The 21815-nt window shown below is 44.8% G+C and overlaps 1 protein-coding gene across 11 annotated transcripts; it reads left to right on the top strand.

Moving 5' to 3' along the window:
- Window positions 1–8: 8 nt before the first annotated feature.
- Zswim9 (zinc finger SWIM-type containing 9) lies at window positions 9–20912 on the top strand. 11 transcript variants are annotated; one of them, NM_001432223.1, is given in 4 exon segments: window positions 9–56; window positions 1258–1541; window positions 8681–8993; window positions 18221–20912. In NM_001432223.1, coding segments are annotated over 3 exon segments (2565 nt in total). In that variant the 5' UTR covers window positions 9–56; window positions 1258–1266; the 3' UTR covers window positions 20198–20912.
- Window positions 20913–21815: the final 903 nt, after the last annotated feature.

Raw genomic sequence — 21815 nt, 5'->3', positions numbered from 1 at the left:
TCCCGCACAGCATGCTGGGAAGCGGCCCGGAGCCTATCCTCCCCGTGGATGAGCCGGTGAGGCTGCGAGGTCGTAAAGGTGACAGTCGGGGAGAGGAGAAGGGCTGGTGGAAAGCCACCTTGTCAGGCACTGGGGGAAGAAAGGCGGGATACCGCGCGGGGCATCCCGGGAGCAAGGGCCGGGCCGGGTTTGGGCGCGGGGCATTGTGGGAGGTGGACGCCGCTTTGGGTTGGGTAGGTGAGTTGAGGGGGGAGGGGGCCGGAAGGGTGCACAGCTTTGGGAGTGGAGAAGCACCGTTGTGTGGGATGGTCAGGCCGGGAGGAGCGGAGGGGAGACGGGTTGGGAGAGTCTCTAAAAGTGGGAACTGGATAAAAGGGGCTGTGCAAGGGAAAAGAGGCTTAGCCGGACGTGAGGGATGCAGGGAGAACATTAGAAGTGAAGAAGCCCATCTGAAGACAAGGGGCCATGTCCAGTACGAAGATACACATTGAAAATAATAGATAAGCTACTGCTGGGAAGAGGGGGCTGCAACTTGGCCCAATAGGAGAGTAAGTCTTAGGAGAAGTATGGACCAAAGATGACTATTGGTGACAACTTCTGAGTTGAATTTGCCACAAGTGGGCCACACCCCTGTAGGCGAAGGATCCATGACTGGAGTCACATCTGAAGATAAGAGCTTCTCTAGGAAGCATAAGCCACAGATCAAAGTAGCAATTCAAGGCGGTCATATCTGAGGAGCAACAGCTGCATATCTGACACACCTAGGGAGAAGAAAGCCAAGGTGTATGAGGATTATGCCTGGGATGAGAGATTCATGCCTAGCTAGAGAGTAGATATGAGTTACAGTCAAATGTAGGCTTGTGGGAAAAGGGAGTTCCAGATGATAGGACCACTAGGTGTTATCACCAGGTATAGGAGACATATCTGGAAGGAGAAATCTTAGCCAGAAGCTAAGATATCCGCAGCTGTGCTGAAGGTAGAGTATTTAGAAGAACTGATTGCATTTGTACCTAGAGGTCACATCAAAGGCAACTGGAACTGGAATTAAAATTAATTAAATGCCAACTGAACCATACAGATGAACCATAAAAATGGGATGGAGATTCCTATCTGGAAAGCAAACAATAAAACCGCTTTGATTTGTATGGGATATACCTGAGGTACCAATAGCTGATAAGACAGTCCGTGATAAGGAAATTGGGGTAACCCAGGTGGAGATGGGTCTGATGTCCAGCTCTTCTCCCCACTTCCACTCAGGGTCCCAAGATGGAGCTGACAGAGCCCTCACCAAGCCCAGCAGTGCAGAAGGAGGAACAGGAATTGTTGGATCGAACCTTCTTCTCTTGGGCTGAGTTCAGCCGATTCTTCGACAAGTGGTGCCAGCAGCGGCTGGTAGTCTTCTCCGTGAAGAGCTCCACACGTGTGGCACGAAGCCCCTGGGCCAACACACCCCCACTCTACAGGCTTATCCACGTGCTCAAGTATAGCTACGTGCTGCTGGTGTGCAAGGATGTACGCATGCCCAACAAGTCCACAGCGTGGTGCGTGAGCCTGAGCTGTGACCCTGCAGGGGGAGGGGAGCAAGGGTGAAGCAGACAGAGCTTCCTACCCACAGATTCAATACCTGGGAGAGAAGCTCACTGACTCTGCCAAGTACAGAGAAGCCAGGCAGGACAGATTCAAGGAAGGACACTTACTGAGACAGACAGAGAGAGACTGAGCCTGGAAATAAGTACTCTCACTACAAAACAACCCAGGCTTGATATATTTAGTAGAGGCCATTGTAATGAGTGAGAAGGAGGGAGGCCAAAAGAAAGGAGAGAATTGGTTTCCCCCAAAATACCAGAGGCAGCTAGAGAAGTCGGAGGGCAGATTTTTCACATCTACAAAAAGCAGTCTGGAAGACTGAACTGTGAGGAAAGCCACAAGACAGGAAAATATCTCCATTCAATGTAGAACCAGATCCTGTCCAGGGAGCTGGGGATATTTTAGACTAAAATCTACCCATCTGGAACTTTCCAACTGACCACAAATGGGTAGTGCCACCAAAGGGTTGGTAAATAGTCAAAGAAAGCCATTTGGGACTAGGGAAGTCTTCCCTGAATATAGGACAAAACAAAACTATGCTTCTATATAGCAAATGGTCAGCTGATGAGATGGGCCTTTAAGAGTTCCTGTGTGCCCCTTATTCTACTTCTGTTTACTGCATCATGCTCAGAGCTGCCAACATTCTATCCTGCCTCTCTGGTAGTCTCTGTGTGTGTCTGAGAAGAGTTTGAGAATATTAGTTTGAAGCCATGGATAAGAGCAGAGTATTTAAGAATACAGGCTGTGCCTTTGGGCTGCCAGACTCCAGTCCTACCGCTTACTGCAGTAAGGTACCATTGGGCAATGGATTTCACACTTCCAAACCTCAGTTTTCACATCCCTGAAATGGGGCTGTCACATGTATACTTGCTTCTGAGGACCACTGTGAGGATATATGAGCATACATAAGAAGGCATTTTATCCATGTCTGTCATCCAAGGCAGCCAATTAAGTGATAGTTGTTACCAAAGTAGGGGTACAGACTCAGGACTGGTGTCTACTTATGATTATGGTCATGGAGGAGGCAACTTCACCTTCTTGGGCCTCAGTTTGCTCATTTGGGAAACGAGGAACACAGAAGTGTCTGTGTCATAGGTTTTTAATAAATGAATTAATGCCTATTAATTATTTGGCAGGGCATCCCACGTGGAGTAAGCACTCCACCACTGTTCTTACCTAAAATGTTTCAGCGTTTGTTGTGGAAGTATGCTCTGGTTTGTCCTTTATTGTAGAAGTGGAGCTTCAGAGGTCTAACACCAGAGCAACAACTTCAAGCACGTGTCTAGAGAGTGAGCACTTGCAGAAGAGACAGGCCTAGTCCAGAATCTGCCTTTGCTAGCAGGATCCAATTCAACATTTAACAACCATTTATTGAGTGCCTCTTGTGTGCATTCACGGTGTTTTGAGACCAGAGTTGATTATCCTAGCCCTTGAACCACTCAGAATCTAATCGAAGAGACAATGACTAAAAGAATGGAAGGAAGGGAGGAGAAAGCATAACACAAACAAAGGAAGAAATTTCAAACAGCCACCTATAGTAGTGAGAATCAAGTTGAGAGTGGGGATGGGAGGTGGAGAAAAGGGAAGTGGTCAACTCTACTTAAAATCTTTTTTTTTTTTACATGTGTTTACTTTGTGGAAAAAGAGGAGCATGCCACAGTCTAGGTGTGGAGGTCGGAGAACAACTCGAGGGAGTCCACTCTCTCCTTCCTCCATGTGGGTACCAGGGGTCCACCTCAGACCCTTATGCTTGGCTTGACAGCAAGCATCTTTACCTACTGAGCTATATCTTGTACTTGGAATCTTAGGAGTGGTTCTAGAAATGACCAGTAGACAGGTCCTTGGAAAGTTTTATTTTATATATTGGTGCATGTACAGTTTTGGGTTTTTTTAACACATGGTATTTACTATCTCTAGTTACTATCCCAGGTGTTCTACAAATGCCAGGAAGAGCCATTCGGCAGGGGGTCTGTGAAGGGAGAACAGTGCTGTAAATTTGAGTCTGATGACCCAGTGGACAGAAAAATTGGTTACTTGGTAGAAATCTCTGTGGTAGTGGGGCTGGTGACTCATTTGGGGACAGTGACTTGAACTCATTATTTCTAAGCTCTTGCACCTGCCCTACCCAGTTGCACAAAGCAGAGTCTCTCTGATGCCACAGTCCAGGGACAGGCCATGGCTTAAAGTCTGCAGCAGGGGATGTGTCAAAGCCAGGACCTGGCAAGGCTGAGTTCGAGGACTGGGCCTTCATCCTTGGATACTGCAGAGTTCCCAAAGGCCGTGAGCAGAGTCAGGGCAGAGTCAGGAAAGTCTCAACCATGCTGGCATGGTCTAGAGGACAGGGTTGAGAGGCATGGAGGAAGCTGAGTATCTGGGGAGTATTTGAGTAACCCACTTTCCAGAGATTCAGTGGCCTCGAGTTGCTCTCCATACACCTCCAACTCTACAACACCAGTGTCATTTCCCCTAACATTTTTCTCTGTAGGACAGAATTCCTTAACCCTTCCCAATATACCCCAGCCTTCAAAAACACAAAGTCTTTAAAATCTGCAAGATGAAGAACAATTCTGTCAGGCCAGTGAAATGTCTGTGAGTAAACATGCTTGTCACCAAGCCTGACCGCCTAAGGGATCCAAAGGGTAGAAAGGAAAGAAATGAGTCACACAAATTACCTTCTAAGTTCCACACCCACTCTAACACAATATTTTTATTTTTTAATTTAACAATAAACATGAAGGAAACACCAAACAGATGAAAACCACATCCTTTTAGAAGAACGTTTTGGGAATGTTGACTACTGTTTGTTAAATCTTTGCTCATCCCTCTAACCACTGTACATCATTTAACTCTGTTCATCAAACCTGGAAGAATAGCAGTATTTCAGCCCCAGTTTCCGGGTGAGAAAACCAAGGCATGGGTAGTTAAGCAACCCACATACAGAGTTGCCCAGCTGATGCAGGAAAGCCAAGACTTGAACCCCACAGTCTTGATTACAAAGATCATGCTTCTAATTTTTGATCTACCCTGTCCCACACATCTAAATTTAAGTCATGGGTTGTCAGTAGAAGAGTCAAGTGTTCCAGTACCTGACAGTTCAAGGGATCAGCCCATTGGTCCAGTCAAGAAGGATGTCAAGTGTATGTCTTGAAATGGAATGGGAACCATAGGATACACGCAGGCATTCTTCACACTCTTACCTTAGTATGTGTTAGAATCTACCCTAGCCTGGAATTCATCAGAAAGGACTGTCTTACTTGAAGGAGGCGATGCTGGTGAATAAGGAAGAATAAGTCAAGTGAGTGTAAAAGAAAGACAAAAGATGTTTCATGACAGATGAAAGAATGGTGGTGGCTGTAAAGATGGAAAAAAACATGGATGGTCCTGAGATGTTTCAAAAACATGACAGGCAAGGCATGGTGATTGATGGGTGGTTTTGATGAGATGAGAAGGGATGCTGAACATGTTGCCAGGTGTTTAGGTGGAATCCAATGATTCACTCAGTATACACTTATCTTTGCATTGATTCCAGAACACCAGAGTCTACAGGTACTCAAAGTATACAGCATTTGCGTATAGCCCATAAATATCTTCCTTTGAAGTGTTTTAAGTACCTCTACCTGACTTGTAATACCTACTGCCTGCAAATGCTTAACCCTGTTGTACTGCTGGAGAACATGACAAAGAGAGTGTGTACATAATGTAGTCAGTATAAATGGTTTGGGTTTTTGGTTGGTTGGTTGGTTGGTTGTTTTTGTTTTTCCTAAATAATTTTGGTTCCTGATGGGATGATTTGCAGATAGAACCAGTGGGTATCGAGAACTACTATATATTATTGTTGAGCCTCTTTGAGGGTCAGGTGCTACTATAAGTAATGGGTAAAATGGATAATTCCTGTCCACACGGAGTTTGCATTTAAGGGTGCTGGCATTACCCACCTCTATGTGCAGGGAAGCAACTGCTAAAAATGACAGGACCCCACAGAGGACATGTGTTTTCTGACAAGATGGATGACTTCACAGACATGGTGGCTTCCCTTGAATTAAGGTCTGACCTAGGGGCAGAAACCAACTAGTATCAAAGAGACCAGATAAGACTCCAACAAATAACTATTATCTCTCCTTAGAAAATAGACTGTATGGAATTTCGGGAATGTGCCATTTTTGGTGGCTACATGTTGCTTTCACCTGATGGCCACTGTGGGCCTGCATATTTTTACTTGTTACAATTTTTATATGTAAGAATTTTCTGATCTAGTACTGAGTCAGGGAGATTATAAACTCAAGGCCAACCTGGGTTATAGTGCATGATTCTGTCTCAAACACCAAAATAGATTACTTTTCTATCTTTATTTTTTACTATTTTTAAATAAGGGGAAAGTCCAAATTATTTAGATTTTTCTTTTTAATCTGTGGGGTTCTTGAGGGTGCATGTAGAAGAAAAGAGATATTTCATGGAAATTTTTCATGCTCTTTATCCTGAGGACAATAACCTTTCTCAGGAGTGATTTGGAGACAGTAGAAGATCATTTGTGGGTGAACCCACTACTGACATTACTAGATCACTAAAGAATGAACCATGACTTCCTAACTACATAGTAGACTCTGTAGGTTTCAAACAAGGGCCATCAAGCTAAGAAGCTTTTGGACTCCATCCAACCTGAAATTTATTTTTATAATGTTTTATTGAAACATAGCCACATCATGCATTTGTATATACTTGTGAATATTTTCATATATCTGTTTGCAATATATCTATTTTCTCACCCTTAACAGAAAATATTTGCTAACCACTATTCTATATGTAAAACTTCCTTTCCAGGGAAGAAGAAATGATGTTATCACACCACTCCATAGAGAAATACCACTAAACCCTATTTCAAGATGTCGATTTAAATATTTATGAAAATACTCATTTTTTTAAGATACTGGGATCAAACCTAAATACTGATTTGTATTTTCATCTCTCATTGGTTCTTTACAATAATGATTATAATCCTGAAGTTGATTTCATGAAATGGGCTGTGCTCCAAACTCACTCACACAGAGTGTTATCTAAGAGAGGGGCTGAGGTAAACAACAGGAAAATCACTTAATAGATGTCAGAGTCATGGAATGCAGCAATAACTAGAGAAAGGCCTGGGGAAGAGTCTAACAATCTTCAAAGGAAGTACAGGGGTGCCCATTGTCATTGTCTCCTGTTTTGTAACCAACTACCTCAAAGATGGTGGCTTAAGCCTTTTTTTTTTTTTTTTGAGACAGGGTCTCATGTAGACCAGAACAACTTTGAGGATGACCTTGAATTTCTGATCCTCCTGGAGGTACAGAAACAAGTATATTCTACCCTTTTAGCTTCTAGAGCCTACACAAGCCACACAAGTGCTTTGCTTCCTTCTCTGAATCTTTTACTTCTCTCCCATATAAAAATCCTGGTAATGATACCAGCCCCCTTGCCACCACTATAATGCAGAATTGTCCCATCTCAAGGTAATTAATTTAATCATATCTGAAAAGTCTGTTGAACAACTGTAAATGACACATATGACTAGGATAGGATGCGAGGGCGCATCAATTTTCCTACTGTACAACCACTATAAAACAAAGGAGTATTTTTCCAGAGTGTAACACACATAAAGAGAAATATACACACTATGCATGTTAAACATGATAATGTTGCCCAAAATAAAATACACGTGTAAAAAACCTAAAACATAGCCTGGTCTAGAATAAAAGTTCCAGGACAGCGAAGGCTACCCAGAGAAACCCTGCCTCAAAACATAAACAAAAACAAGTTCTCACTTGTTAACCACTCCAAGGCCACTACTATCTAGTTTAGTAGTAAAGGGGAACTTAGTCTACCATTGAACTTAATGTAGATAGGAATCCCACAATGGATTGCTCTTCTGTTTCTGGCTTTGTTCAGGTACATTGGAAATGGTAGTTGGTTCTTCGTGTTGTTTGCTGTCACATTTCTTTAGAGTATATCAAAGCCTGTTTTCTCAACCTGTGGCTTGGTTTCAGGTTCTGGCTGGTGTACAGTCCTGTTGTGTACATGCCAATCAGTGTCTTTCAGTGCCCATGTATAGGCAGTCACATTGATGAGGGTCATATGGTATAGGGCTCCATTGGTAGGTACCACCCTGGTTCTCCAAAGTGCCTTTGACATATCCATGACAGGTACTACATATCCTGATGGGCATTATTCTCAGTCTCTATTCTTGGACTTTTTTTTTCTTTTTTTGACTTAAGTCTATCTGTGTTGCCCAGTCTAGTTTGGAATTCCGGGACTCAGGTGACCTTTCTATCTACCTCTAGCCAGAGTAGAGTATATGGATATACAAAGTTTGGAAGCAGAAATATATTATCCATTGCTTGTGGTTTTGAAAATATACCAAGGCAAGATACATAATTACAGGTTGTGGTTGTCTCTGAGGGCAAAGGGAAGGGAGAAATCACTAAGACCTCATCTGTGGAGATGATATTGTGAAAAGCAGATACAAGACAATCTGAAGTGTTTATATGATTCTATTACATTTATTTACTTACTGCATCATGTCTGCATATGTGTGTGTGTGCTCACATGTATGTGTAGCAGTCAGAGAGCAGTTTGCATTAGTCTTGTCCTCTCCTTCTAACATGTGGGTTCCAGGGATGCAACTCATGTTATCAGGCCTGGTGGCAAGTGTCTACCCGCCAAGCCAGTTTTTCAGCCCCTGAAGTATTTTATTGCTAAATATTTCTGGCAATGATATAACAAGGTATGTGGTCGTTTTGGGATAGAGTTGGGTGTATGGGTGAAGACATTACCAATGTGTAGTATTTGCTATGTTAGATGTTTCGGTCTTAAGGGTTTTAAGCATACCAATTCTTTTTCATCTTCACAAGGATCCTATGAGACAAGTTATTAATTCCCTTTGACCATATAGAGATGAAACGTAAAAACTTGTACAAATTCATCCAGCTGGTGTATTCTTAAGCCTCTCCATTCCTCTATCCTTGAAACTTAATGAGAAGAGAGGGAGTGGGAAGGGAGAGAGAAAACAGAAAAAGAAATTACACAAAGGATTGTGACATAGGCGCTGGTGGTTCCCCTGCAGGCCTCCCCAGCCCAGCTGCCCGGCCTTCATCACTGTCAAGCTGAGCCCTTTGCGAGATCGACTTGTGGTGACTGAGTGCCAGCTGACCCACTCACACCCAGCCTGCCCACGCGAGTTTGCCTACCACTTCCGCCCAGGCCACTTGCTAGCCAATTCCTGCCTGCCAGTCCGCATCACCAACCAGATCTCCAAGCAGTTTGTGGCCCCTGCTGACGTGCACCGCCTGCTGACCCATTGCAAGGGCCCCGACCACGGGGTCCTAGATGCCCTGCAAGTGCTTGAGGGGCTCTTCCGCACAGATCCAGAGGCCAAGGTAGGGTCTCACAGGAGGTAGCATTGGGTGGGAGAACCACATTGATCGACTTCTTGGTTTATTCATTCATTCTTTTGCTACATTTATCATTCATTTATTTAGTAAGCACCTACTAGGGTGCTCAAGATGTAGCCACAGAACATCCTCTAGTGTGGACTAGAGTCCAACAGTAACTTTCTATCCTTTACAGACTCTTTGATTCTACACTGCATTGTATAGGAGCTCCAGACATGCGTGGCTGATTAGCGCTTGAAATGTAACCGGTGCCATAAGAGTCTGAGTTTTAATGGACTGAAAGTTAAATAAGTACGAATGGCTGTTGGCTGCCTTGCAGAAGTTCTAGTGGCAGAAACAAAAACGCCCAGATAGTATGTCAGTTGAGTACTAGGAGAAAGAGGACCCAAGCCAGGGAAAATGAAATCTAATTTTTTTCAACTTGGATTATACAAACAGAAAGTACATAGGTCCATTGTTCAGTGAATGTTCCCAGGATATGCCCCTGAACTCACCACATAGGAAACTGTGCTATATAATGTGATAGAGTGCAAAGTATTGTAAAGCAGAAGCTGGGGACATGCAGAGATTGTAATGTACTATTAACTATCTGTTGTTTATTTTTACACTCCAGGGAATAGAACTCAAGGCCTTCTACATGCTGGGCAAGGGAGCCATGCTCCCAACCCTCATTGGGGGACTCTATTCAGGTGTTCTCCCACTGAGCAATGTTCCCAACCCCTTAATGAGGGATTCTAGTTCTGCTATCCAATATAGTGGCCATTTGCCTCATATACTCTTGATCATTTGAAATGACTAGCTAGGTTTTGTGGTTGGTTGGCTGTTTAGCTGGTTGATTGGTTTGGGGTTTTTGTTTGTTTTTATTATTGTTCTTTAGTTGTGGGAGGTGCGGCACACATAGGCACCTGAGGTTGACCCTGATTACTTTCCAATGATTTTTAAATATATTATATGTATTTATTTGTGGGGGATAGATCTGCAGGTATACCCATGCCACAGTTTGCATGCAGAGGTCAGAAGGCAAATTGCAAATGTCAATTCTTTCCCTCTGCCATATAGGTCCTGAAGATTGAACTCTGGTCGATTGGCTTGGTTGTAAGCACTTTACCTTCTGAGGCACCTCACTGTCCCACCCCCACCTTCCCTAATTTTTAAGACAAAGACTCTCACTGAACCTGAAGTTCATTAGTTTGACTAGGCTGGCTACCTGGCCAGTGAGCTTGAGGGATCTACCGGTCTCTGCCACCACCTTCCACTAGCTTTTTAAGTGGGTTCTAGGCATCTAAGCTTAGGTCCCTATACTTGAGTGACTGGCAGGTTCTTTACCAACTATGCCATTTCCCCAGCCCAGAGCTGGAGTTTTTAAGTAATTAAATTTAAACAGACATCATCATTAGTGTGGCTTTTGTATCAGGTAACACAAAGCTGTACATGAACAGGGTAAGTTTGCATTTCTGTATTTAAAATAAATGGTTTTTATATATCTAATGCACAAAGCTATACATTCATGAAATTTCCATTCAAGTGTACTATGTACCTGAACCTTAGTCACCAACCTCCTCCCTCCTTCTCCTGCTATCTTCTACATCCTCTTTCCTAATAACCCTCCTTGACTTTCATTATGTATACTTGTTGGCTGTATGTATGAAAGAAAACTGCAGTAGTTTTCTATTTCAGTATGACTTGCTTAATATGATCTCCAGGCCCATCCATGTCCCTGTAAATGACAAATGACCCAATATTGTTCTTCTTTATGACTGATTGAAATTCCGTTAACCATAACCTGACCCAGCTTGCACACCCATGGATGAGTTTACTCTCGAATGTACATACACACACACACACACACACCCACACACACACACACACACACACACCACTCATAGGGTTGTCTATTCTACACATCATTTGCATCTTCCTTTTGGTTGGTTGACTGGTTGAGATAAGGGCCCACTGTAGCCCAGGCTGGCCTGGAACTGGCTGTGTACCTAAGGATGACCTTGAACTCTTAGTCATTTAGTCTCTGCCTCCTGAATGCTCGCAGTAGTGTGCTACCATGCCTAGCACACAATAGTTTGTCTTACATTGCATGCTGAAGAATGCTATCTATCAACATCTTTCCTTCTTTCTCTGGGGCTTGATCAGGTCCCCTGAGAAAAGTCTTCTCACTTCCTGATTGGGGGTGAAAGCCAGGCTGCCAGAGTCTAGCAGCCATGTGGGGAAGAAACTGGATCTGGCAGTCAGCATGATGCATGCCGACCCCTGCATGGAGCTTGGAATCTCCCTCCTTCATTCTCAGGTGGGCCCACTGTCCCCAAGGGCAGCAAATCTTTCCATTTACCCTGTTTACAGAATAAACCTCCAGCCACTTGGAAGAGTGACAGCCTAGAGGGAGAAGAGAATCACAGGGTTTCCAACAGCCCTAACCTGGTCTTATGAGAAAACCCTATATTGCCTGGTCCTAATGGGGATTCTCCTATTGGGTTATCAATCTGCCCACTTAGGTTTCACAGTTTTTGTGGGTGGGATAACCATCAGTTTCCACACCTGCTTTCCAGTTCCCAAGGTAAGTGTTGCACCTGTCATCCTTTCTCTCATCCCCCTCTTTAGAGGTTGAAAAGAGAGTGGGATGCTCAGTTCATCCCCTTGTGTAGTCTCACCCAGGCTCTTTCACTTCTTTTGAAAGATTTCTATATTATAAAGCATATTAGAATCTGAAAGGGAGTTCTTTATTGTCATCCCAAGACTAGATAAACAGCATTCATATATTCCTTTCATATTGCAGCAGTTTTCTGAGGAAGGTTGTATTAGCTTTACATCACCATACTGAAATACCCAAGGCCATAAACTTTATAGAGTAAATAAGTTCGTTTATTTCACAATTCTAAAGATTCAGGTCAAGAATCAGCAACCGCGTTGCTTTGGGCCTCTGGCATAATGGCATGTCATGTAGGAAACACATGTCAGAGCAAGCTGCTCAAAGCCCTGGCAAGACAAGAAACACAGAAGCTTCAAGGACCAGTGGGAGTCATAGTCTTTCAGATGCATACCTAATGAACTAAAGACTTTCCATAAGGCTCTGAGGAGCATCACATGATCATGAGCCTGTAATACAATATACCATCGCAGGACACTACTGGGACTAAAAAGCATAGCAGAGATTTCTTTCAGAAAGCTTAGCACCTGGCCCATCTCTTTATATTTCATTGACCAAAGCAAGTCATGATGCTGCCCACTTGCAGAGCATATAAAGTACAAAATACTAAGTGCCCAGGATGGAGAAAACCCCAGTCACTTGTCATGTTTTGCTTGTGAAATGTTTCTTACAGGCTCATGTGCTTGAACATGTGGTCTGTAGTTTGTGACACAATTTTGGAATGTTGTAGAACCTTCACAAGTTGCTAGAGGAAGTAGATCACTGAAGGAGTGTCTGGAATCTTTACAGCTTGGCCCAACTTCCTGTCAGAGCTCTGCTTCCTAGCTGTAGCCACAGGTTACCAGCCACTTCACACTCCTCCATACCCTCCACCCCTTCCATGAAAGACTATTGACTCAAACTGTAAGCCAAAATAAACTCTCCTTACTTCAGTTGTCTCTTAGCAAATATTTGGTCACAGTGACTAGAGAAATAACCAGGACATTTGGCAAAGGATAAAATCAGAGGTCACATCATCAAGACCTTTCCTAAGTTTTGCCAGTGTTTATACCATGTCAGCCATCTTGGGGGTGAGGGTGAATATAGTCAAAGCTGGCAACTTGATTTATTACTATTGATATGTTCTTGAAGCTTCCCATATATTGTGACTGTGCTGTTTACTAGCTGTAGGACAATGAACACGTTATGAACAGGTAACTTAGGTTCTTGGAACCTCAGTTTGTTCATCTGTAAATGGGGATGATAATAACAGACACTACTTTGTAGGGTATCAGGGTTGTGGATTAAGTATCTGTGTCAGGGAACGTGTGAACTTTTCCTCAGATGAACAAATTTCTATTCACTGCAGATAGGGCATCAACAACTTACCCAACATGCAGTTCCACCCAAGTCTAGCTTGGTAAACTGATGGTTTTATTTAGGGTTACAGAAGCATGGGCAGTTTACAAGGAGCTACACTGCTAAAGAAAATGTCTTTGTCCTATCAACTAGTAACAGCCTACACATCCTTGGGGAGGGTTGGGTCCTCATGAGCCACTCCCCACCATTACAGTGTAACTTAAATAGGCCCAATCTTGTACAGGTCTCAGACAGAGAGACAAAGAAACAGAGAACCTCTGCTAAAATCTCAAGAGAGCATCTATCATGTCATGCCTAGATGACAGTGTCCCACAACAGTGAAACAGGGACAGAAAGAAAAAGAATCTAGAAAGTAAGAAACCCTGTATATTTTAATTTAGCTATTGTTGTCCCTCCCTCATTTTTGCTCCTTCAGGACAAAGTTGGGAGTACTATCACTCTGATGTGGAAGGGAAAGGACATACTTGCATATAGGGAGATGTGAGTGGTAATGGAAAGTTCTGTGGTTGGTCTCTACCCACTACCTGCACACACCTGAAGCAATGCTCCTTAAACGTTTCCATCTCTGCAGATGCACCACTGTGCACAAAGCCAAAGCCTATGAGTCTGGCTTTGTGCCCAAGCTGCATGGACTCAAAGCCTTATTCTACCAGTTATCCCTGGATAAGCTGTGTCTGTTTTCCCCTATGAAGGGAGGGGTGTGGTGCATGCTTTGTGTGGTTATTAAAGAGTTTGGAGGAATGTCTTGTAGAGAAGCTGCTTCGTGCATGACTAGTATTCCTCAGCACTCACCCAGAGTCACCAACTTGAGATGTATTTCTCTTTGATTTTCTGCCTGTTACACGTACACACCCCATAGTGCACCTTATTTACACTTTTCTATGCCTAGAGCAGTGGTCTGTATATCATGCTTGCTCCAAAACAATTTGGAAGAAAGCTAAACTTGTTTACATAAGAGCTCTACCTTCATCAGATGGCAGCACACCCATTGTCACCCACACTACCTTGCCTTCTGCCCCACCACTCCTAAAGGCCTAAGCCTTTTCTAGCCTGAAGACATGGGCAAGTCACTGCCCTGTTGCCATTAGAGACCTTTTTGGCCACTCTGGGGTTCAGTGATTCACTAGGAATCACAGAACACAGAAAACATGTTATTCTCACACTTAAGTTTATTACAATGTGACACAGCTTAAATTGAACAGCTCCATGTGACTACCCTATTGGATACAGCAGATATGGGTTGCACATCTTTTAAGTAAATTCAAATGACAGTGTAAATGATGGAGACCGGAGGGATGAATCAGAAGTTAAAAGCACTGGCTGCTGGGAGATGCTGAGCTTGACTCCAGGGATATGCTGCAACTTTCTTTCTTTTTCTTTCTTTTTTCATTCATTCATTCATTCATTCATTCATTCATTCGTCAAGCCAGCATTTCTCTGTATGGCCCTGGTTGTCATGGAATCCACTCTGTAGACCAGGCTTGCCTCAAACTCAGGGCTCTGCTACACATTTTCAAAAAGACTGCCTGGTTACTTAAACAGCAGGTAGGGAATGGAACTTGTTTTGTGTTTGGTTTGGACAGGTTTGAGTACAGCCTACCTCTGCTACTAGCTCTGTGACTTCTAAAGCATGGCTCAATCATCTCAGCCATTTTCCTCCTCGTAAATGAGATGTCACAGCATTGTCCTTAAGGGTTAATATACATAAAATGCTTTTGACAGCATCTCAGTTTTGTTTTTCTGTCATTCTTTTTTTTTTTTTTTTCCGGAGCTGGGGACCGAACCCAGGGCCTTGCACTTGCTAGGCAAGTGCTCTACCACTGAGCTAAATCCCCAACCCCTTTTTCTGTCATTCTTAAAGAGACCTTTAAAATGCTGGTCCATCTGTGATATAAAGCTTGAGAGTAACTAACCAGTCTCTGGACACAAGGCCTACTCCATGAACTAGAAACTGTGGTGATTTGAATGAAAATGACCCCCAAAATTCATAGAGAGGGGTACTATGCAGAAGTGTGGCCTGTTGGAATAGGTCTGGCCTTGTTGGAGGAAATGTGTCACTGGGCACAAGTTTTAGGGTCTCAGTGTCTTACTCTGTCTTCCTCCTGCCTCTGGATCCAGATGTAGAATTCTTGGCTTCTTCTCCAATGCTGTGTCTGCCATACTTCCCGCCATGATGATAATAGACTAAACATCTGAACCTGTAAGCCCCCAATTAAATGCTTTCTTTTATAAGAGTTGCCATGTTCGTGGTGTCTCTTCAAAGCATAGAACTTTGACCAAGACAGAACCCATGCCTGACATGGCTCAGATGGATCAGAATCTGAGACGAGAGAGGACAGGAAATTAGAGGAAACCCAAATACTGTTCTGCTAAAGGAATGTAGCAATAAAATGACTCCTAATGACATCCTGCTGCACTCACAGATCAACGTCTTGCTCAACCAGCGTCAGAGAAGCTTCCTCCTGCAGTGGAGGAAAACAAAAGCAGGGACCCACTGAGACAGTATGCAGAAAGTGAGATACCTTGGAACACTCAGCCCTAGTTGGAAGGTCTCCATCAATCCCTCCCCTCAGAGTTCAGGGACCCCAGTGGAAGGAAAGGTGGAAAGATTATAAGACATGGAGGACACCAACAAAACAAGGCCTTCCAAACACAAGAACTGATGTCCATATGAACTCTCAGAGACTGTGATAGCATGCACATAGCCTGTGTGGTGGTCTGAATATGCTTGACACAGGAAGTGGCACTATTGGCTTAGTTGGAAGAAGTGTGTCATTGTGCAGTGGGCTTTGAGACCCTCCTCCTAGCTCCTTGGAAGGCAGTCTTCTTCTGTTTGCCTTCAGAACAAGATGTAGAACTCTCAGCTCCTCCAGCACCATGCCTATCTGGGCGCTGCTATGCGTCCTGCTATGATGACAATGACTACACCTCCAAACCTATAGTCCAGTCCCAATTAAATGTTTACATAGAGTTGCTTTGGCCCTGGGTCCTGCTAAGACTGAACCCCAGTGAACATGATTGTTGGGGGGAGGGCGGTAATGGGGGAGGATGGGGAGGGGAACACCCATATAGAAGGGGAGTGGGGAGGGGCTAGGGGGATGTTGGCCTGGAAACCGGGAAAGGGAATAACAATCAAAATGTAAATAAGAAATACTCAAATTAATAAAGATTGAAAAAAAAAAAAAGCACTGGCTGCTCTTCCAGAGAATACAGTTTCATTCGCCATCCACATAGAGGCTCACAACTGTAACTCCAATTCCAGGGGATCCAACATCCTCTTCTGGCCTCCGAGGACCTCTGCCATACACATGATATATAGATATGTATGCAGTGTCAAAAAACATACATGTAAAATAATATAAAATTAAGTAATATCTGAAAATTATAGAACTATAATTAACTCGATGATAAAACTTGTTTGCTTTCTTAAAACATAATGAATTTCAGTACCCTTTTGGGTGCTAAGTGTATGATTTTAGGGTTAGGTAAGCAAAGCCTTTCTTCTCTTTGGACCCTACCAAACCTATTATTTAGCAAATATCTATGTATTTCAGTCACCTGAATGTGTGTGTGTGTGTGTGTGCGTGTGTGTGTATTTTGCCTGTACCTGAACAAAATAATGCATGTTCCATGAAGAAGTCAGAGCAGAATGTCACTGTTATTGCTTTGATCTTCATGCTGAACTAAAAATTGCTATTTTCAGCTAGACTGTCTGTCTCTAAACTCTCAGGATCTGGCTGTCTTTGCTTCCCAGTGATGGAGTTACAATCACACAGCTGTGGCCAGTATTTTATGTGGGTGCTGTGGATTTGAATCAGGTCCTTGTGCTCACTCTGCCCATTGAGCCATCTGCTCAGTTTGTCCACAGACTATTTAGTAGATTTTGTGAAGGCTAGACATTATTCGGTGTTTCGTTTTTGTTTTCTTAAGTCTTGCAGGATGAGGTTGGATTATGGCAGAATGGCTGTGGAGAGGTCTCTGATTAAATGGGATTCAAACTCTGTTTCCACCACTATTGGTTATTTCTTACATAAACTGGCTCAAGGATCTCCAACCACTGGCCCAGTACTTAAAGAGATCTGGCTCAGTTGGTAGAGTGCTTGCTCAGTTGACTCCCTTTGTTCCATGCCCAGCACCTCATATAAGCCAAGTGGAGTGGCACATGCCTGTAGTCCCACAACTGAGAAGGTAGACAAAAAGGACCACAAGTTCAAGGTTATCCTTAGCTACATAGTTTGAGACCAATGTAGGTGACAGGAAACTGTCTTGGGGGAGGGGGGAGTCTTTGAGTAAATAATGAATATGGTCACTATGAACCTGGACTCTTAAGAGAGTATGTGTATACCACTTCTTAATAATAAGGATGTTGCTTACATCGGGGAATGTACAAGACTGATTCATACATTTCATATCTCTAGTCTCAGGACTTGCTGTTGCCATTTTAGAGATGAGCTGGAGATGAGACAAGCTGCCAGAAGCCACTTAGCCAGGAAGAAGTAGGTGTAAACCTCAGGTGATGCAGTCTGGTCTAGAAAGCTTTGTTCTTAACTGCTGTTCCCTCTCTCAGGACTGGGAGGAATGAACAGTCAGTTCCTAGAAGAGGAAACCGGCAGGAATGGAGGTTAAAGAGGAAACTGAGGCAGAAAGGTAAAATCAAGCCATAAGGCGGGTAGGGAGGCTCAAATCCAGACCATCTGATCTGCCTCCACAATCTGTTGCTTACCAGTGGCCCTCAAACTAAAGCAGTGGAGACCCTATTGGAAGCTTATCTAAGTAAATTCACAGTCCCTGCTCCAGCAGGCACAGAGGAGCTCCAGATGGCTGCTTGTCTCTTGCAGTTCTTGCTGTCTGTTGTGGTCCAAGGCCCTTGCATATACTGCTGCTGGGTGCAGGAAAGAGTAACAAATACCTGGCTTCCAGCAGCAGCAAATAGGACACATGCAAATGTCCAGTATTATCAGGTCAGATCAGGATGTCCTGGTCACAAACTGTGGAGAGCTAAGAAGTTACAAGAACTCCTGATTTTGATTTTCTTATATGTCTCTTGCCAATCAAAAGAATCTGTGCAGATCCATGAACGAATGGATTTGCTTCACACACACACACACACACACACACACACACACACACACACACACACACACACACACACGGTGTACCCTAACCTCTTTTCTTGACTTTCTGCCCCTGTCCGCAGGTGAAGCTGGTGTTCGTGGAGGACCAAGCAATGGTAGAGAGTGTGTTCCTTCTGACATCGCGCACCAGGGCACTGCTGCGACGCTTCCCGCGCATCCTATTGGTGGACCGGCTGCCTGGGTTGCAGGGCGCGCTGGACCTGATGGCAGTGCTGTGTGTGGACAGCGCTGGACGTGCACGCCAGGCTGCCTGTTGCGTGGCGCGTCCTGGCACCCCTAGCCTGCTGCGATTCATGCTGGTCTCCCTGCTGCAAAGTGCTCCTGACGTCAAAGGGCGAGTGCGCTGCCTCACAGCTGGACCAGAGGTGGCTGGACAACTGCGTGCAGTTCGGCAACTGTTGCCATGTGCTCGTGTTCAGATCTGTCGTGCTCAGGGTCTGGAGACGCTCTTCAGTAAGGCACAGGAGTTAGGTGGTGCCAGCCAGGAGGATCCGGACCTGTGGCCACTCCTCTGCCGCCTAGCAGATTCAAAATCCTATACAGCTTACAGTGAGGCACTGGCTGAGTTGCGTTCCCAGGCACCAACTGCCTTCATCAGATATTTTGAGCACAACTGGGCACCCCGCCATGACATGTGGGTACGTTTCCGTGCCTACGAAGCAACCCGAGACCTTGATGCCTGTGCTCTAGTTCGAGGCCATCGCAGGCGACTCTTGCGACGCCTCAACCCCTCCCATAGTGTAGCTCAGTGCCTTCGTGACCTAGTGGCCATGCAATGGGCTGATGCAACTGGAGAGGCAGCTTCAGAAGGTGTTAATGGTGACAGAGTGTTGTTGGAAAGTGAACCCAGGAATAGGGCACAGATGGAGAAAGAGAAGGTGAGGGGCACAGAGGCCAGCAACTGGGGAAGGCCTGATCGAGAGAGTGAGAAAGGGAGGGGATTGCACTTGAGAGATAGTCAAGGAGTCTGGTTAGAGAATCAGAAGGTGAGAGGGCCTGAAGGGACAGGAGCCCAGCTGGAAAAAGAGCATCTGAGAGAGCCAGAAGTCAGGGACTGGAAGGGAACCCAGACAGAGAATAGAAGGGTTAAGGTACTGGGGCCCACAGATCAGAGAGGCAACCAGGTTGAGTCTGAGAAGGCCAAGAGTCTTGAAGAAAGGCCCCGGAGGGAGGTACAATTACAGGGTGAGAGGGCACGTGCACTGAAACCGCAAGACTGGAAAGAGCCTCGTTTTGAAATAGAGAAAGGGATCGATGTTAGAAAGTGGAGAGAGGTCTATGTGGAGAAGCCCTTAGAGTTAGTCCCTGAGAATGGAGATCAGAGGGGACCATACTTGGGAGCTGATGGGCAGAAAGGGCCAGATATTGCAGAGGAGAGAAGTGGAAGGTTTCTAGTCAAAAGGAGACGGGGCCTGGAGGACATTGTTGTTGTTCATTTAGAGGATGCGAGAGCTACAGGCATAGTGAATGGAAATGGCGGAGGACCCCAACCTGTAGGTTTCAAGAATGGAGGACAGCAGATTGAGTTTGGGGATCCTGGGGGGAGGCTTCCAGGAATAGGGAATGGTGTACCATGCACTACCCCTGTGCAGACTGTGCTGAAGGGCAGTCCAGAATGGGCAGTGAACAGGGTTAAGTCCCTGGCTGCGGAAGATGCAGTTCAGGGAAGAGATGAAGAAGGCCCCAGGGAACCAAAGAGGCTCTGCCGTCCCTGTAGGGATGAGGGAGTGGACTGTGAGCCACTAGCCAAGTTCCGAGCAGCGTGTGGGCCAGAGTTGGCTGATCTAGTGGCAGAGGAGCTGGCCTTCGCCAGGCAGCACGGGACCCGAGGTTTCCACTGGACTGGAGCTGGCTTTGCCCTTAAGGACGGCATCTCAGACTTCTTCCTGGATGGGGCCCTGACACACTGTAGCTGCTCCATCTATGCTGCCAGACACCTGCCCTGCAGACACCTTTTTGCAGCACGCCTCCTCACAGGGGCAGCCTTGTTCCACGTGGACCTACTTAGAGATTGCTGGGGGAGATCTCAGGAACCCTGACCCTGTGTACTCCTGCCTACTGCCCTCCACATGGAGGGGAAGAACATATTCTTTGATCCCAAAGATAATAGGGCTCATGCCCAGTGGGCCACCCCAGCCCTTCTAATCACCTCCTGAGACATCTAAGGACCTCTCTACATCCTAGGGGATGCTGGCTATTATTTCTGAGATCCTGGAGCCACACCTATGGGTGTGCTAATGGCCAGGGCACATTGAAAGGACATTACCCTGGAGAAGAAATACATGAGAAGAGATCATGAGAGACAGGGTCAGACAAGACAAGACAAGAAAGAGATAGAGCTGAGGCAGAGGGAGGCACAGTGGAGGCCATGGAAAGGAGCTAAGGTATAGGGACCTTATCACTGACAGGAGTAAAGACCGAGAGCCCTAGGGACTATAAGGTTGAAATGGCAAAAGCGAGGAAGGATGAGCAAAACTGAAGAGGAGAAAATATAGGAAGGAGGCAAGAGATGGCTGGGGAAGTAAGCACGCAAGGAGAGAGGGTGATAAGGGGTAAGGATAGTTTTTAAAAGGAGATGACAAAGCATAGGAAGACAAAAGATGATAGGATGACCTGGGGAGTTGGCCATTTCTCAGGGTAGGGCAGAGGAGATGGCTCTCTGGTGGAACAACCTACGTACTGCCTCAGAGGAAAGGGAACTAAGTGAACAGCTGTGCTTTGAGATTGAAATAAACAGCATTATTTTGTTCTCCAGGCTGAGTTTTTGGCTTCTGGGAGAGTGTAAGGGAAACAACCAGAGGGAAAGTGAAATTGACAAAGGATTTCTTCTGGGGCCAGATGAATGGAGGGTACACAGTTAATTCATTGCAAGGACGGCTGATGTCTCATCCTTCTTATGAACCACTTCAGAACCATGGCAATTTCCAGAGATCTGACCATGCTAAAATTGTCTCAGCAATTAGTTTGAAAATGGGTTTTTGGCTAAATTCTGGCCAGTGGAGTCTTCTCAAGTGGAAACAGGACTCTTAGGAAAGATTGTCTTACTCCTAAGATGTTCCAAAATGAGATGACCGTAGGCCTGCTCACTGCCGACCACCTCAGGGCAGTGTGGGGATGAAACCTACACTGAGGAGCAGAGAACTGGGAGCTGAAGTACATATGCCAGACAGCTCAGCAAGTTGAAATTTCTTAATGGTTGCCTTGCAAACCTGATGATATGAATTCAAACCCCAGAACCCATGGTGGAAGGAAACAAGAGACTCCGAAAAGTAGTTCTCTAACCTCCACATGTATATGTTCACACACAGAGAGACAAAAGGTAGAATCAAAAATGCCTAGATTCTTGCTGGGTTCTGGATCCAGATCTTAGGCTTTGTTCTAGTGTGGTACTTTGAAGTAAAGGTTCTTAATGATAAAGCATGGATTGACTTTGAGGTTCTGTGTGCACAACTAATACAGGGGACCTAAGTAGTACCCTACAAAATCCAGCTTGAGGTCAATTTTGTTCAAACCAACCTCCATGTAGACATGAAAAGGGGAACTTGTTGAAGCACAGAATTGAATTTGACAGGTCTGGAGAAGGTTGGAACTTCTAGAAAGATGATGCTTTTGTTTCTAGTGGATTACAAGGCACACTTAGAAAAGCAATAGATGAAT

Source organism: Rattus norvegicus, chromosome 1, assembly GCF_021556685.1.
Source record: "Rattus norvegicus strain SHRSP/BbbUtx chromosome 1, alternate assembly SHRSP_T2T, whole genome shotgun sequence".
NCBI classification, from domain to species: Eukaryota; Metazoa; Chordata; class Mammalia; order Rodentia; family Muridae; genus Rattus; species Rattus norvegicus.
This window is presented reverse-complemented; position numbering and strand designations above follow the sequence as displayed.

Excerpts from the sequence above, each read along its gene's own strand:
- Zswim9 (XM_087554553.1), top strand. The coding sequence starts at position 1,267 with ATGGAGCTGACAGAGCCCTCACCAAGCCCAGCAGTGCAGAAGGAGGAA. Across the intron at positions 1,542-8,680 it reads CCCAACAAGTCCACAGCGTG|GCCTCCCCAGCCCAGCTGCC; the intron begins GTGCGTGAGCCT and ends GTTCCCCTGCAG. Across the intron at positions 8,994-18,220 it reads GCACAGATCCAGAGGCCAAG|GTGAAGCTGGTGTTCGTGGA; the intron begins GTAGGGTCTCAC and ends CCCTGTCCGCAG.